Raw genomic sequence first — 14614 nt, forward strand, 5'->3', positions numbered from 1 at the left:
CCAGGGATGCTCTGATCACTGCCTCCATCTCAGCAATGCACATTTTCCCAAGTAGGAAGATGCCTTGAAACCAACTCAATCCTGCATCCAAAAGAAAATGCTCCCAGTCCTTTCTTGATTCCATCAGCCCAAAGTCACATTCAATCTCTCCTAATTCCCAGGCTCTGTGTTTTTCTATGTTTGCCAAGCCAAAGCCTTTCAGCAGATGGAAATATTCTAGAGATGGTAGCACTCTTCAGATAATTTTATAACCCACTTGAGTGGGTTTCAGGTTAGGACTAACCTGCCTTTCTAATAAGACTAACTGCAGCAAAACTTTGGTCTGCTTATTTTACTGATTATAAAACAAAACAAAACAAACAAAAAACAAACAAAAAAAAACTCCACAGCAAGTCTACTCCAAATCTACTCTATTCCAAAATGTTCTGGTAGACTTTAGTTTCAAGAAGCAGCCAGTATTGTTTGCATAGTTCTAAATTCTATTTGGTTACAAATATATATATACACATATACATACACAGGTACATATGTATTTTATATTGAAATATCATTTGAATGACAGTGATTAAAATAAGGATTCTGAGCTCCTCTTTAGGCCCTCTAACTGCAGATATCAAAACTCTGTGCATGGCTCTCACCTTGTGACAGGAGCAATGCTTACCACAATTATTTTGCTATGGCAGTGGATCCCAAGCTTTCCAACTGCAGTCCTGGCCACAGACTCAGCTCCCAGGAAAAACTCAGAGCCCAGACCCTGGCAAAAAGTCTCCTTGAATTATAGCTTCTTGACTTATGGAATAGTATGGGTTGGAAGGGACCTTTAGAGGTCATCTAGTCCAACCAGCTTGCCACGAGCAGGGATTTTTCCCATCTCCAAAATATTTCCAGCAGAGCTTGAACAGCATTTAATGTCACTAATCTGCAGAAACATTTGGATGCTGACACGGCTAAATTGGCAGGCATGTCATGGATCAAAGAGGAGAGTTTGGTAAAGTTTAAATAATTTTAAGGGCTGTTTTTTGTTGGTTTTCAAGATGCACAATCCTATCTACCTCCCAGGCCACCTTCCACCCAAATCAGTTTAATCAGCTGCACCTTTGCAGCTGTCTTCCTATTTATATGTTGGATTCTGCAGGAGAGATGAAATCAGCAGCAAATAAAAGCCACAACTCTGCTCCTGCAAAGGCCTTGTTAGGGCTCATCCTTGGGATCCTCGTTAGGAATCACCCAAAAGTGGCAGGGACTCTAAAACCAGACTGCTTGGAATCAGTTCCTGAAATGGGCATCCCACAGTTTAGTGACATTCCTATTGCAGAGGTGTGGGATGGAAACAGCCACGGAGCTGTCACAAAATGAGAGCAGGACTAGCAGGGAGAGCTGTCCTGTCCATGTACTTCAACCTTGAGCTCCCAGAGGGCTGAAATGCTGGCTCTGTGCCCTGTGTGCTGAGCCAGCCCCATGATGCTTTTCAGCTTGTTCCCAGAGCTGTTCCAGCTCTGTAGAGCTGTCAGATGGGAACGGGGTCAGTCGCTGCCGACCTCTCTGCGTTTAAAACAGCAGCAGAGACACAACATGCTTCCTGCTCTTCCCAGCACCCAAACCAAAGTTAAATTATACAGGTCACAGCTTGAGAATATTGTAGAGAAGATGTAGGAATGTCCAAGGATTGAACCTGATGGTGGATAATGCTGAGAGGACAAGGAGGGACTGCCCATTTGCACTGGCTGCTCTAGCTCTCACCAGGCTATCCCTGCATCTTACTAAGCTAGCTCTAAGCATGTCCTCAGCCTCCTGCAACAGATTCACATTCCACAAAGCCTCTCATTCATCCCTCTCTAGCTGCTGGAAATACAAAGCACAATTTGTTCTCACATCCTCTCATTGCATTTTGGCCTTCTCCTTTTCCCAGCATCACATCAGTCACCCTCCTGAGACAAAAAGGTTTAGCTTTTCTCCAAAGCAGCAACACAGTATTAACACAATTCTTGCTATTTTCACAGCTATTCACAGGTAACCTGGCAGCAGCAGGGAACAGCCGTGGCAACCATCATGTCACTTGGCTGACACTTGGCACCAGGGCTTGCTGCAGGCTTAAGGAGATAACCATAACTCTTCACATTTGGGAGGTGAGTTCTTTGACAGCAAAGAACTAAGAAATATGTCCACCTCCAAGAAAGCAAACTGTAAAACCAGAGTGTGTTCTCCCTGTTGCCTGAGGCAAGAAAACAAATGGGTTAGCAAGCCCTAACTCTAAAGCAGACAAAAATGTTACGTACAGAGGTATTAAAACACGAGAGTTCTCTTCACATCCTCCTTAAATCACAGTTGAAATCACAGTTTTGGCAGAACAAGATGCAGCTAGATGTGGGAATGCAAAGCTGTGCCTCAACTCATCACAGAAGCATTCACACTTGGAAAGTTGGCATCTAATTCTCCACAGCTTTGGTGCAACTGTAAAGAGCCACACCAACGCAGAGGCAACAGGACACAGTATCATTCTGTTAGGGAAAGCACCTCTAAAGTAGCTACACCACTGCCAGAAAATTCACATGAGGTTTCTCCATACCGTACAGCACCTCCAACCCCTTTTTTCTTGAACCTTGGTCTCATCTGCACTCAGGAAGTCGACCCTTGAAAGAAATGTTCAATAACGATTCCTTCAGAACTGGTTCCACTGTCTAGTGCGGATGGGCCTGAACTGGTTTCAGCACTGTTCAAGAAATATTAGACATCATGATTCCCACACATACATACACATCCATTAAATGTACAGAAATAATATCAAAATGATTCCCACTACCATACCTTATACTGACTCTAGCTACAAGCTATAAACTTCACCTCAGCGAGGCCTGGGCAAGAATATTGGCTCTTTTGCATGCAATCAGAAATGATCATTTATACAGTGGCAACCTCTGCACAAAAAAAAAAAAACAACAACAAAACAACAAACCCAAAAAGAAAAGCAAACATAAAGGAGGAAAAAATAAAAACCTTTCACAAGCTTTGTTTTCAGCCTAGTAAGGTATGAAGGACTAATTTCATGGTTTTCACCAGGCCACTTGAAGTAGTGAATCAGCAAACAGGACACACTGTTGGCATCCTGTACTGTTTGGATGCTTCTCCTTTCACAGTATTGATACAGTAAAATAAAAAGCTGCTCAAGAAACTCACAGCTATGCCATGGGAACAAAGGCATTCACCATTTTATGTAAGCCCTTCCTCAGTACGGTTGCCATCTGTCTCAGAGAAATGTTGCCTGTGTAGCAGTTACTGCACCTTCACCCTTCTCTTCACAGCAAGCTTAGCAGGGAAACTTTCCCACTATATTTTTATATAATATATGTATATAAATAATTTTATGTTTTTATAGTTTGGTAGTATTCTTTTAAAATTTCTATTTTAAAACACTTAAAAATCTTTTAAGCAACTAAAAGTAACTTTTTATGCTCTCTAGTGTGAACAGGATAGGATTTCAAAGTTTTTAACTTTTTTTTTTTCATTTTTGGTAACTTCAAAAGCTATGACTAAAGCAGCACATCTCCACTCCTCCCTGCACCTTGATTGCAACAAAACCTACCTTGGCCACCCTCTCACCTCATGCTCTGCCACTGCTCTCTGGCAACCTCAGAGTTTTGGTACCGTGATGTTTGACCTTTGCCAGGAAACCTGACGGAGCTGGCTGTTTGGGGGGCCAAATCACTCCCTGTGTGATGGATGCCCTTGACGGGAGAGGAGGAAGAAGGCACAGGAGGAAAACGGAGGTGAAATATCAGTTTTCCTGTTTGAAATGGTCAATGAAATGGTACTTTGCAGGTACCCAGCTCAGAACACCTGCAAAGGTTCCTCTTGTAGGATCACATCCCTGTTACATGTGATGCTGGCACCAAGCCCTTTCCCACACAGAAAAACTCATTAGAGCCACATCTCTTTTTGAGAGAGAGATGGGAGGAACAGTGAGACTCCTCACACATAAAAAAAATCTATAAATCAAGGCAAGAATACATCACCCTTCTCCAAATTATTCCCTCCAAAGGGGCAGGAAAATGATCCCAAGTACCAATTTGCAGATGGGGAAAGCAAGGGCTGGAGATGTTTCCATGTGCCCAAAACTGCAGTCAGACAGCAGGCCAAGCTTTATTGTCACTTGGTCAGTCTCCTGCCTGCTAAGTCCCAGCTGTAAACTCTCATCCAGCTTTCTTGCTGAAGCAAGAGGAAGTGTATTTCTTTTTCAATGTCTCCTTGTTCCTCCCATCACCTTAAGGTTCAGAACTTCACCCTTCCTCGTCATGTACACATTATACATCCTCAAGAGAACTCCTTCACCAAACCTGATACATGCAACCTGTCATCCATTCCCCCCTTCATCATGAACAACTTGGCATCAGAACTAGAGAAAACTCTTAAAATATTGCATATATTCTTTAAAAAAGATGTCAGGATATTTGCACTTATCTGCCTGTCCCATGCTTTTCTGGTTATGAACCATGTAAGCTCGTGCAAACACCTACAATGTACACGCAGGCATGTCTCTCCAGGTTTGCTAAACTTGCTCTAAACATCAGAGCTACTCAGAATACAAAAATGTTAAGTCCATGCAAGGGGACAGAGTTGTGATTGCTCTAGGAACCGTTCACTTTTAAGTCTCCTGAACTGTTATAAGGAAATAGAGTAAGGTTCTCTTTTCTTTTTGCGTTTCATTGATAAAAAAGTTATCAAACTAGTTTGTAGAAACAGGTTTAAAAGCAACCACCTGCGATTGCTCGGCTGTGACAACAGCATTGCAGTATTCCCATATCCCGTATTGCTGTTCTAAAAGATCAAGTGTGTGTCGAGGGGGGAGCAGGGGTGAAAGAGGACTTTGGTAGCCAGCCCCTAACTCTGCAATTCAGCAACTCCAGAAAATCTCTTCCTAATCCTTGGCACCACCTGAAGCATGGCAGCACTCCAGCCAGGATCTCAGAGTGCTCTGAGCTCTCCAGATCAGCACCAGCAGAGGACAGCCTCCTCTGGAAGACCCCTCCAGCCCTTCTTCCAATGCATCAGAGTCTCATGCAAACCTCACAGCTGCTAAATTCCACTCTCAGTAGCTGAAGTACTTCCTTCACATTTTGCTGACCTCTGGAATACCACTTTGTAGCTGTGCCCACTTTAACAAGGGGCACCAGGGCTGCATGCCTGGAACGGGCAAGCCCAAAGCCCTAAAATAACAATTTAAATAAAAACGTAAAGAGACACACCAAAAATAAGACAGGGATAAATCACTTGGGCAAGGCAGGTTCCACCAGGACAGTATTTTTGTTTTCTTTGCTGCGGCAACTACCTGGGGAAAGGAGAAAGGCAACAGCCCCTTGCCCCTGCTCTCCCCTCGAGCGGGAGCATGGATATGGCTCTGTGGCTGAACCCGGCACCGCCGGCGGGACGCCCTGCTGGGCCACAGCGCTGTCCAGAAATACAAATGACTGTTTGTCCCAGATCACTACAGAACAGTAAAAAAATTTAAAATCCTGTCGATCCCTGAATAAGAAGTTGATTGACACAGTTGTTCTGTTTTTCTCCGAGAGGAGGAGGAATAAGGGAGAAAAACATTTAACACTCTACGGGTGTGTGTGTGGGTGTGTGAGAGGAAGAGAGAGAAAGAGAGAGATTTTTCTATTTTGGCAACATCTTGGGAGCTTCTTTCTGTTCAGTGGTGGCATTGCACTAACTACAGTACCAGCCTGCCGGGTCGGTGCTGACTCTTTAGAGCCAGGAATGGGAAGACAGTCCTTTCTCCTGGGACTTCAATCCGGCCCGGTCGTGGACACAGAGCCCTGGGCCGTCTCCCCCACGGCCACAGCCTCCTCCTGAGGAGGAGATTCCTCCTCTGCCTGCCCCCGGGACGTGACGGTGGTCTCGGGGGAGATGCTGTGGGGCCCCTCCAGGGGCAGACAGCCGGGGTGGTTCTTGCGAAAGTGCTGGTTGAGGATGGCCTGGAAAGGGAAGCTTTTGCCGCACACGTGGCAGTGGAAGGGCTTGTTGCCCGTGTGCTTGCGGATGTGATACTCCAGCTGATCCTTGCGGGTGTACTTCTTCCCACACATGCGGCACACGAAAGGGGTGATGCCCATGTGGAGCCGCATGTGCCGGTCCAGGCTGCCCTTCTGGTTGAAGGATTTGGCGCAGTAAATGCACGTGAGCCGTGGGTTGTACCGGAACCAGCGCTCCGAAACCTCCTGCTCCCGCAGATACTCCACGTAACCGCTCACTCCCAGCATGGCTGATTCCTCCCCCTGCCAAGGAAACGGCATAGATTTAAATAACAAGCAGCCTCAAACAAGTCGCAGAGAAGATCGGGCCCAGGTCCAGCCAGTAAAGCATGTGCCAAACCTCAAAATCAGCAGCACTAATGTCTGCAACCTCAAGCACACATTTAAGTGCTTAACTGGGGCCTCGGGGCTGAAGACAAACGAGCAATCAATTAGGAACCACTGCTGCAAAGGCCCCTTCTGCCAAGCCATTCCCTGGATCTGGTGAAGAAAAGACAGCCCTTAACACAAGGGCACTTGGCCACCAATTCCATTGTGGACCACATGTCAATACTTGTTACTTTTAAAAAAATTTGTACCCGTTTAATTAAAACACTTGGGTGTATCACCTTCTGTTTTCCTTACTAAAAGTGAAAAAAAAAAAAGCCGATTGATGAGCTTGCAGTAAAACAAAGGAGGAGCAAACCACAAAATCGTATCTGAAAGTCTTCAGGTGTCATTTTACACAGGTATTTATTCAGATGTCACTTAGAGTTCATTTTACAGTGAATGATATTTGCCTGCCTGGCTGTGTAATCCATCCCAGCCCCGTGGCATCGCAGGCAAGGACGTGCCTGACCCAGCTTGCACAGCAAAGACTCCTCTGTGTCTTCTGAAGTCACACAGACAAACAGCCAAGAGCAACCTGAACCACAAGCCTGGTCTCAGGACAGACACTTCTGGCCACTGTATTCAGATTGAGCAGAAACACGCTGACTCCAGAATGCTTCTGTGCTGGAGATGCACTGTTTACTCCCCCAGTGCTGCTTCCCGTGGAGAAGCCACACGTGGAGAAGCAACCAGCAGGAGGGCATCTCTGCAAGCCAGGGCTCTACAGGCATGAGCAGCAGTGTACTGTGCCAGGTGCTGCTGAATCCAGCTGTACAGGCATAGGGAAACTGTTGAGGACTAAAGGAGATACACAAAGCTCTGGTTCTTCCTTTCCACTCTACCACTGCCATTGGGCAGGGATCACTGCCAGGCTATTTTAGTATGGATATCGCAATGCCAGGAGAGTGGAAGGTGATGATACTTCCCCATGGTGTGTAAAGCCTAAGGTTTCATGTTTGAGGCTGTCTCACAATGCAGAAATAAGAGCACTTTTTCTGTAGGCAGAGCTAAAATTGCTTAATATGTCACATTTACCCTAGAGGGTTGGTTTGACCTGAAATTTCTGCAATGTCTTCTGAAGACACAAAACAAAGCTTTGCAAAACAGGAACAAGAAGGTATCTGTCATTTTATGGAAGTGTCTAACAAAGCCAGCAGACAGCAATCACAATTTTACCCCCCTTGCTTGACTTGCTCTTACTCAAGAGCAAAGCAGCCTAGTATCTCCTTACCCACCTCCAGCCAAGTCCTTAGCTTACACACAGACACATTCCCTACCTGTCAGGCTCACAAGAGTCTTTCTGCACTGTGCTGGCTGACATGCTTGCACTACAGTGGCACTGTGACACTAACTGGATGCAACTAAATTAGACCAAAATGATAAGGCACAGGCATTACTGCCATGTCCCACTTTGCTGCACTCTACAGCCTACTGCCCTCCCATTTCTGTGCATCTCTCCCTCCTACCCCAAAACTGTGCCCAAGAAAGCAGAGAATTCAGAGCTCCTTTACATTGCGAAGTCTGCTGTGGAGAAGAGATAGAGACCTCTCTAAAACTCCACAGCTCTTTGACACTCCACCCCAAAAGGTTTATTAGTGTAGTGCCTGGAGGGCTTTTGGGAATGGTCTTGGTACCGGCATAGAAAGATTCAGCTGTTGTCACCCGTCTTCCACAGAAGCCAAGCCACACCTCCTCCCTCTGCTCAGGCATTTGCTGCCAGTGTTTGAGGGCAGATCCAGCTCTGCAGGCAAATGGGGTTTCTCCTCAGGAGTTGGTGGCCTGCCCAGAATAAGGGTGGATATTTATGCCCTCAAACAACAAGAGAAACCCCTTGTGTTTTCCAAGTATCTGGCCAAAATCCCAAACAGCAGCCAGAATCCATTTTAAATCGTACTTGCCCAGCACATGCTCTCCTGTGAGCAGGTAGATCCTTTGCCAAAGTAAAAGGTCCTTGTATCACACACATTATTGCTTGCAAATATAAAATACAATAACTTCATCACCACGAAGTCCCCTTCACCTTCAAGCCAACATTTACTTGCAAACACCTTGATCTGCCTACCTGGGAACTGGGCTGCTTAGGCTCATCCATCCGCCCGGGAGACTCGCTTTTCGATCTGTACCGCTCAGTCACAGCAACCATGCTGCCAGAAGGGCTAAATCTGTGGGGTGGGGAGAGTGGAAATGGCATTTTTAATGGGCATCAGGTCACTACGATGTTTAGAGCAATGGGTGAGCAATAGAGGCACCTGTATAGCATCTCTTCAGCCTCATCAGATAACACACTGGAAGTGGAACAGTGCAAATACAAAGGAAAAACCAAATCATACCAGTCTATGGTTTCAGTCTAAATATCTGAGAAATAAAACTGAGTCATTTGGCTTCCAGTTCAGCAACAGAGAGGGGTTGCTATCATGAATAAACCAATATGGGCCTGGTGACTCAGGAACCGTACTGCAGGACAGAAACCATTTCTCAGAGGACACCTCTCCTCCAGCACCCTCCTCCTCCATTCCCAGTGTGAAACATAAGGAATGTGATGGACTAGAGGTGGGAAATAGTGCATACAGACTGCAGTGCAAAAAGAGATGCTAGAGACTAGCTGATCCAAGGAAAAGGGCTGAGGAAGTAGGGAATCATTGCTCTCCAAAGGCCAGCTCAAGATTGCTCCCACGGATTGATTTATTAAGCGACAAGTGACAGAATATCCACTGCTTCCAGGTAGCTGTTTCCCCATGGGATTGAGCTAGAAGAGAGCAAGATGTGAAGGAAAACCCTAGAATTACAACCTCCCCCAAATAAAACAGACCTGCCCTTTATCAAATCCATTCTCTGGCCTGAGCCTAGCAAATGCTGGAGTAGAGGGGAAGCAGATGGATGGAGAATCCAAACACAGCAGATTTCACCACTCATTTTCAACAAAGGCTTTTGGCTCTCTCATATAAATCAAATCAACAGTGGAGGCCACTGGGTTCCCCATTTCAACTGCCTCAGAAGATGTAAACCCAGGGCCCACTGGGAAGACCTTGACCTACAGCTGGTGTCTGGCTTGTTTCTCAGCCAGAACCATCCCCAGATCTCTGGGCCAGAAGGCACCAGTGCAATGGAGATGTGTAACACATATTGTATATGACCTCATTAATCTGAGTGCTGAGTCCCGTATCCACTGAGGCTGAACTGAACATCTTCTTTAAAAAAAAATCTCACCTCAGCTGAAGCACTGAGAGGTAGAGATCCCAACCTCTAAGAGCTAATAAGTAATTTCCCAAGCTAGCCTGTACCTGGAGACCCTGGTCTGATCGCCACCAGCCAAAATACTATTGCCCAAACTGGACACACTTCCTAACACCACGTAAAAACCCTTTCATTCTTATGCTCAAGATGGCCAAAGGAAATAGAAAAAGGAAATGTTCCAAAGCAACTGACCCAGCCAGGTCAGAATCTTGCATAACCTCCTGTTACAGCCAAGGTGAATAATGAAGTTTAAGAACACCCACCTGTCGATCTCACTGCTGGTTGGCCTGACCACTTTGGCTCCAGAGGAGCCTAAGGCAAAAGCCTCCTGGCCCAGCGATCCGTGGCCCGTGGTGTCGATCACCATGGCCGTGACCTCCTCAGCGCTGCTGCCATCTTCTCCCGAGGGCTGGTGCTCTGTCCCCAGCCACTCCTCCAGGTTTTCCGTCTTTATGCGCACTCCTCCCAGCACCCGCACCTCCTCGTCGTTCTGCGCCCCGCGCTCTCCCATGCCCGTCTCCACGTACCACTGTCCTGCCCTGTTGATGCGCAGGATGGGCTCCCTGCCTTCCACATCGGAGCTCTGCTCGATGATTTGGGGGCTGGTGGATTCCTCGGGCGGGCTCAGCTCCCGAATGTCCAGCACGGTGCTGACCTGGCCCAGGCGGCTCCCCTTGGGGGTGTTGTGACGGGGGCTCAGGGGACGGTTTAGAGTCGGCGTCGCCCGGTGAGACTCGGGCGGTCTCTCCTGATGCTTCGTCCTGGTCTGGCCCAATTCTGCTTCCACCTCGGCCACGTTAATTTTGAAATGAATCCCTTCGAGTATCTGCGTGCATTTGTCTATGATGTGCTGCATCTGCAAGAAGCTGGCAGCTGTCAGGTAGCTGATGATGTCAGCCAGCTGCAGACATATCCTGCCGGTGTAGCAGAAGGAGAGGAGCTGCTCAAACACAGAAGGGTTCTTGATGACAGAGATGGACACGGTGCTCATCTCGTTCAGGGACATGTGGTCACGGAAGTAGGGGGAGCTGGCAGCCAGCACCACCTTGTGCGCACGGAAAGCCTGGCCCTGCACGTTGACCACGATGTCACACAGCCGGCCCTGCATGCGCAGCTGGTTCAGGTGGCTCAGGACAGAGTTACTGAAGTTGGGAATCTCCAGCTGAATGTTCCCACTCTTCTCCATGGCTGTCCCAGCTGCAGGTGCACGACTCTACTGGAAAAGGGGGAAAAGATCCCATCAGTAGCAGAGCCAGTAATTTGAAATTAGAATTTTTTTCACCTGCTTCCACACAGTTTGAAACACTGGAGTTTTTAGAGACCTTCCTCATCCACTGAACTGCCACACAACTGGCAGCAGCTCTGTTATGAATGAGTGTGTTTGAGATTGCTTAAAAAAGCATCCCAAAAGTTCTCTGATCTCTCCATGCTATGCATCCCCCTGCAAAAGAGTTCTGCTAAACCAGTCCCCAACAGGCCCCCATTCCCTGCAGCTTTAGCCTGCAAAACACTTTGTTCTGCCAGCCTCAATAAAAGCACATCTGCATGTGAAAAGAACATTAAAAATGGCACAGGTATTAAAAATAGGCACCTGATTGCATAATGGATTAAAATTCTCACCACTTGTACCTCCTAAGCATCTTGAAAAGAGAAAGTAATAGGGAAAGCTCCTTTGTAAAGCAGGAACCACGAAGGAGACACCAGGATCTAAATCCTCCTGAGACTTTTGAAAAGTTGGCCAGCACACATCTGACCTCAAGGTATTCTAAGTGTCTTGTTAACCTGAGATATCCAGCATATGTGCCACTTCTGACACATGCCAGAAAATATATAACAGGAGAGTGAAAAACAAAGCTGTGGCCCAGGAGAGCTCAGAGGGCCGCACTCGGGATCACTTTTGTAGGGTCCCAAGAGACTTCATGTTGGTCATCACTAAGTCCCCATCCTGGCCATACTCTAGCTCAGTAACTCCTGGACTCTTCCCCAAGCAGAGCAATAATGGGATTGTTCCACTTGGGCTACAATTCACAACGGTGCTGCTCTGCTCGGGCTGCAATCCAGGTAAATGGTTCACCCAGGCTGCACATGGCTCATCCCTTGTTTCCCACCTGAGTTGGGATGTTCCTTGTTGTTCCCACCTCTACAAGAGCTCCTGGCAGGCTCAGGGAGCACCTCACTGCCCAGCTGGTGCAGTCAGGGCCAAGTCCACCAAGGTTTATCAGAGCAGGGCCAGGGAGGGAGACTGGGGGATGCACCACCACATCATCACATTTCATTCTGGCAAAGCTGGAAAAGAAGCCCTGACCATATATGGTAAAAAGTTGGAATGAATGAAAGTGAGACATAAACTCATCAAAAAAAAAAAGGCAAGTAAATAAGCTTGTTAAAGTCCACTCATGGCATAAGCAGCTTTCCAAGCCAGAGAGCATCTGAAGTGTGGATTGAGCAGGGTCCTGCAGATAGATGTCAGAACCATTTCAAGCAGGCTGGGAATACCAAAGGTCACAGTGCCCACTCTGAGGGATCTCCAAATTGAAGGGATTGGCACACGAAGAGCATGTCTGCCTTTGGAGGACTTTTTATTTGGAATTGATGAACATTGCAGCATAGCACATGTCCATATGCCCAAGCAGGCTTTGTGCAAACTTGGCAAACCCAGTGACTAAACATGAAGCTGCAGGACAGCCTGTCAACCTTGTGGAGCTGTGCCAAGGATTTCTGAGTGGCAGGATGGCTGCGTGTTCCTAGGGAAGTCAGACCAGAGTGCACAAAGCTTCACAAGGTGCAGCTGAACAGTGCCAGGTCTTACAGCTTCTTCTCTCCTTCCCCTATCACAGAATCACAGAATGGTTTGGGTTGGAAGGGACCTTAAAGCTCATCCCATTCCACCCCTGCCATGGGCAGGGACCCCTTCCACTAGCCCAGCTTGCTCCAAACCCTGTCCAACCTGGCCTTGGACACTGCCAGGGATCCAGGGGCACACACAGCTTCTCTGAGCACCCTGTGCCAGGGCCTCACCACCCTCACAGGAAACAATTCCTTCCCAATATCCAATGTAAACCTACTCTCTGTCAGTGGGAAGCCATTCCCCCTCATCCTGTCACTCCGTCCCCTGTCCTGAGTCTTTCTCTATCTTTCCTGTCAGCTCCTTCAGGCACAGGAGGTCATAATTAGGTCACCCTGAAGCTTCCCCTCTCCAGGCTGAACTACCCCAATTCTCTCAGCCTTCCCTCAGAGCAGAGCTTCTCCATCTCTCTGATCATCTTGGTGTCTCCTCTGGACTCCCTCCAACAGCTCCATGCCCTTCCCTATGTTTTGGAGAAAGCAACAAATCAGGAAACCACAGTGCACAGGTCTGTGCCAACACAGCACTGGGAGCAGAACATCAACTGCACAGAACAAGGGGAAATAGAAAGCCCAGCATCTTACCTGGAGTGCTGTGAGTTACATGCAGTGATAAGGAAATGGGGGTCCTGCCTTCTTTTTTTTCTTCTGATGTAGTGAGAAGAAAACTTGTCGCCCCCTTCCCCTTTAGAAGGTAAAAAGAAAGAAAAATGAAGTGCAGAGGAATTGGGCTCTCCCAAGAGCAGTTGTGAACATCAACATCATTGTCATTCTTGGTTCTGCTGGAGGATCTAGCAGCAGGATAAGCTCACCATCTTCCCCAAACAGCTGTTCCTAAAGCAATAAGCCTCAGAGTACACTCTCAAGGAAGGCAAGGGTGAAACACCCCTGCCAAGGCCACGAGCACCCAGGGAGGCAAGAGGGAGGCAGAGGCTGAGCTTGGGAGATACAGAAAGAAAAGGGAAAAAAACCCCATCAGACCTTAACTGCTGAGCATGGCTGGGTATGGCTGTGGTGAGAAGGCAGCTGCTCCCCAGAGAGCCCAACAAATTATCTGTGAGCTTCTGCTCCAGAGGTAGGGAAAATCCATCTACTCTTTATAACCCACAGAACCCTGCTCACCCAGTGCCAAGGAACCCGCACGTCATGATAAACTCAGAGGCTGGGGAGAGGGAATCTGTCCTTTGGTTCAAACTACCGTGTCAGAGGCTGATTTCTGCCCCTCTGAGTAAGGGAATCTCTCAGAGCTCCTGCACCTCAGCCCCAGGGCAATGACATCCTGATTTCTGCCTGCTCTGGGAAGTCCATCACCTCCAGCCACCTTTAGGAGCAGGCTGAGCTGAGTCAGCACAGGGCACACACTGAGACACTGCTCTTTGTAATGCCATTTCAAGTGAGACTCAGACTTAGCTCAGCAAATGCCCTCCAGCCTGTGAGGCAGCTACCAGGAGCGGGTGGAATTCCTGATCCATCAGGTAAGAAGCAGAGACAGACCACCCAGCAGATGATGTCACCCTGGAAGCTGCACTGAAAACTCTCAGCTTTTGGGTTGAGATTTCCCGTGACTGGGCAACTTCACAGAATCACAGAATATCCTGAGCTGGAAGGGACCCACAAGGATCACTGAGTCCAACTCCTGGCCCTCCACAGATAGCTTAACTATCCCACCCTGTGCCTGACAGCATTGTCCAAACCCTCCTGGAGCTCTGGCAGCCTTGGGGCTGTGCCCATTCCCTGGGGAGCCTGGGCAGTGCCAGCACCCTCTGGGGGAAGAACCTTTTCTTGACATCCAGACTAAACCTTCCCTGACAAAACTCCAGCCGTTCCATGGCTCCTGTCCCTGGTCCCAGAGAGACATACTTAGAATCCCAGAGTGGTTTGGGTTGGAAGGGACCTTAATGCTCATCCCGTTTCACCCCCTGCCATGGGCAGGGACACCTTCCACTGTCCCAGGGCGCTGCAAGCCCTGTCCAACCTGGCCTTGGACACGGCCAGGGATCCAGGGGCAGCCGCAGCTTCTCTGTGCACGGCGTCCCCACCCTCACCGGTAACAATTCCTTCCCAACAAACCCCTTTGGCCGCTTGCACATTCCAACGGGACTCCGACAACTCCAAGCCCAAACACAACTCTGAACTTG

At 48.0% G+C, this 14614-nt stretch overlaps 1 protein-coding gene across 1 annotated transcript; it reads right to left on the bottom strand.

Annotated features, from left to right (window-relative positions):
• Window positions 1-13: 13 nt before the first annotated feature.
• Window positions 14-13163, bottom strand: ZBTB37 (zinc finger and BTB domain containing 37). The gene is made up of 4 exons (XM_005423724.3): window positions 13062-13163; window positions 9896-10848; window positions 8461-8560; window positions 14-6272 (listed from the first exon to the last, which is right to left on the bottom strand). Exons 2-4 carry the CDS (start codon window positions 10816-10818, stop codon window positions 5784-5786), a joined length of 1512 nt encoding a protein of 503 aa, XP_005423781.1. The 5' UTR covers window positions 10819-10848; window positions 13062-13163; the 3' UTR covers window positions 14-5783.
• Window positions 13164-14614: the final 1451 nt, after the last annotated feature.

Source organism: Geospiza fortis, unplaced genomic scaffold (genome assembly GCF_000277835.1).
Source record: "Geospiza fortis unplaced genomic scaffold, GeoFor_1.0 scaffold229, whole genome shotgun sequence".
Lineage (NCBI taxonomy): Eukaryota > Metazoa > Chordata > Aves > Passeriformes > Thraupidae > Geospiza > Geospiza fortis.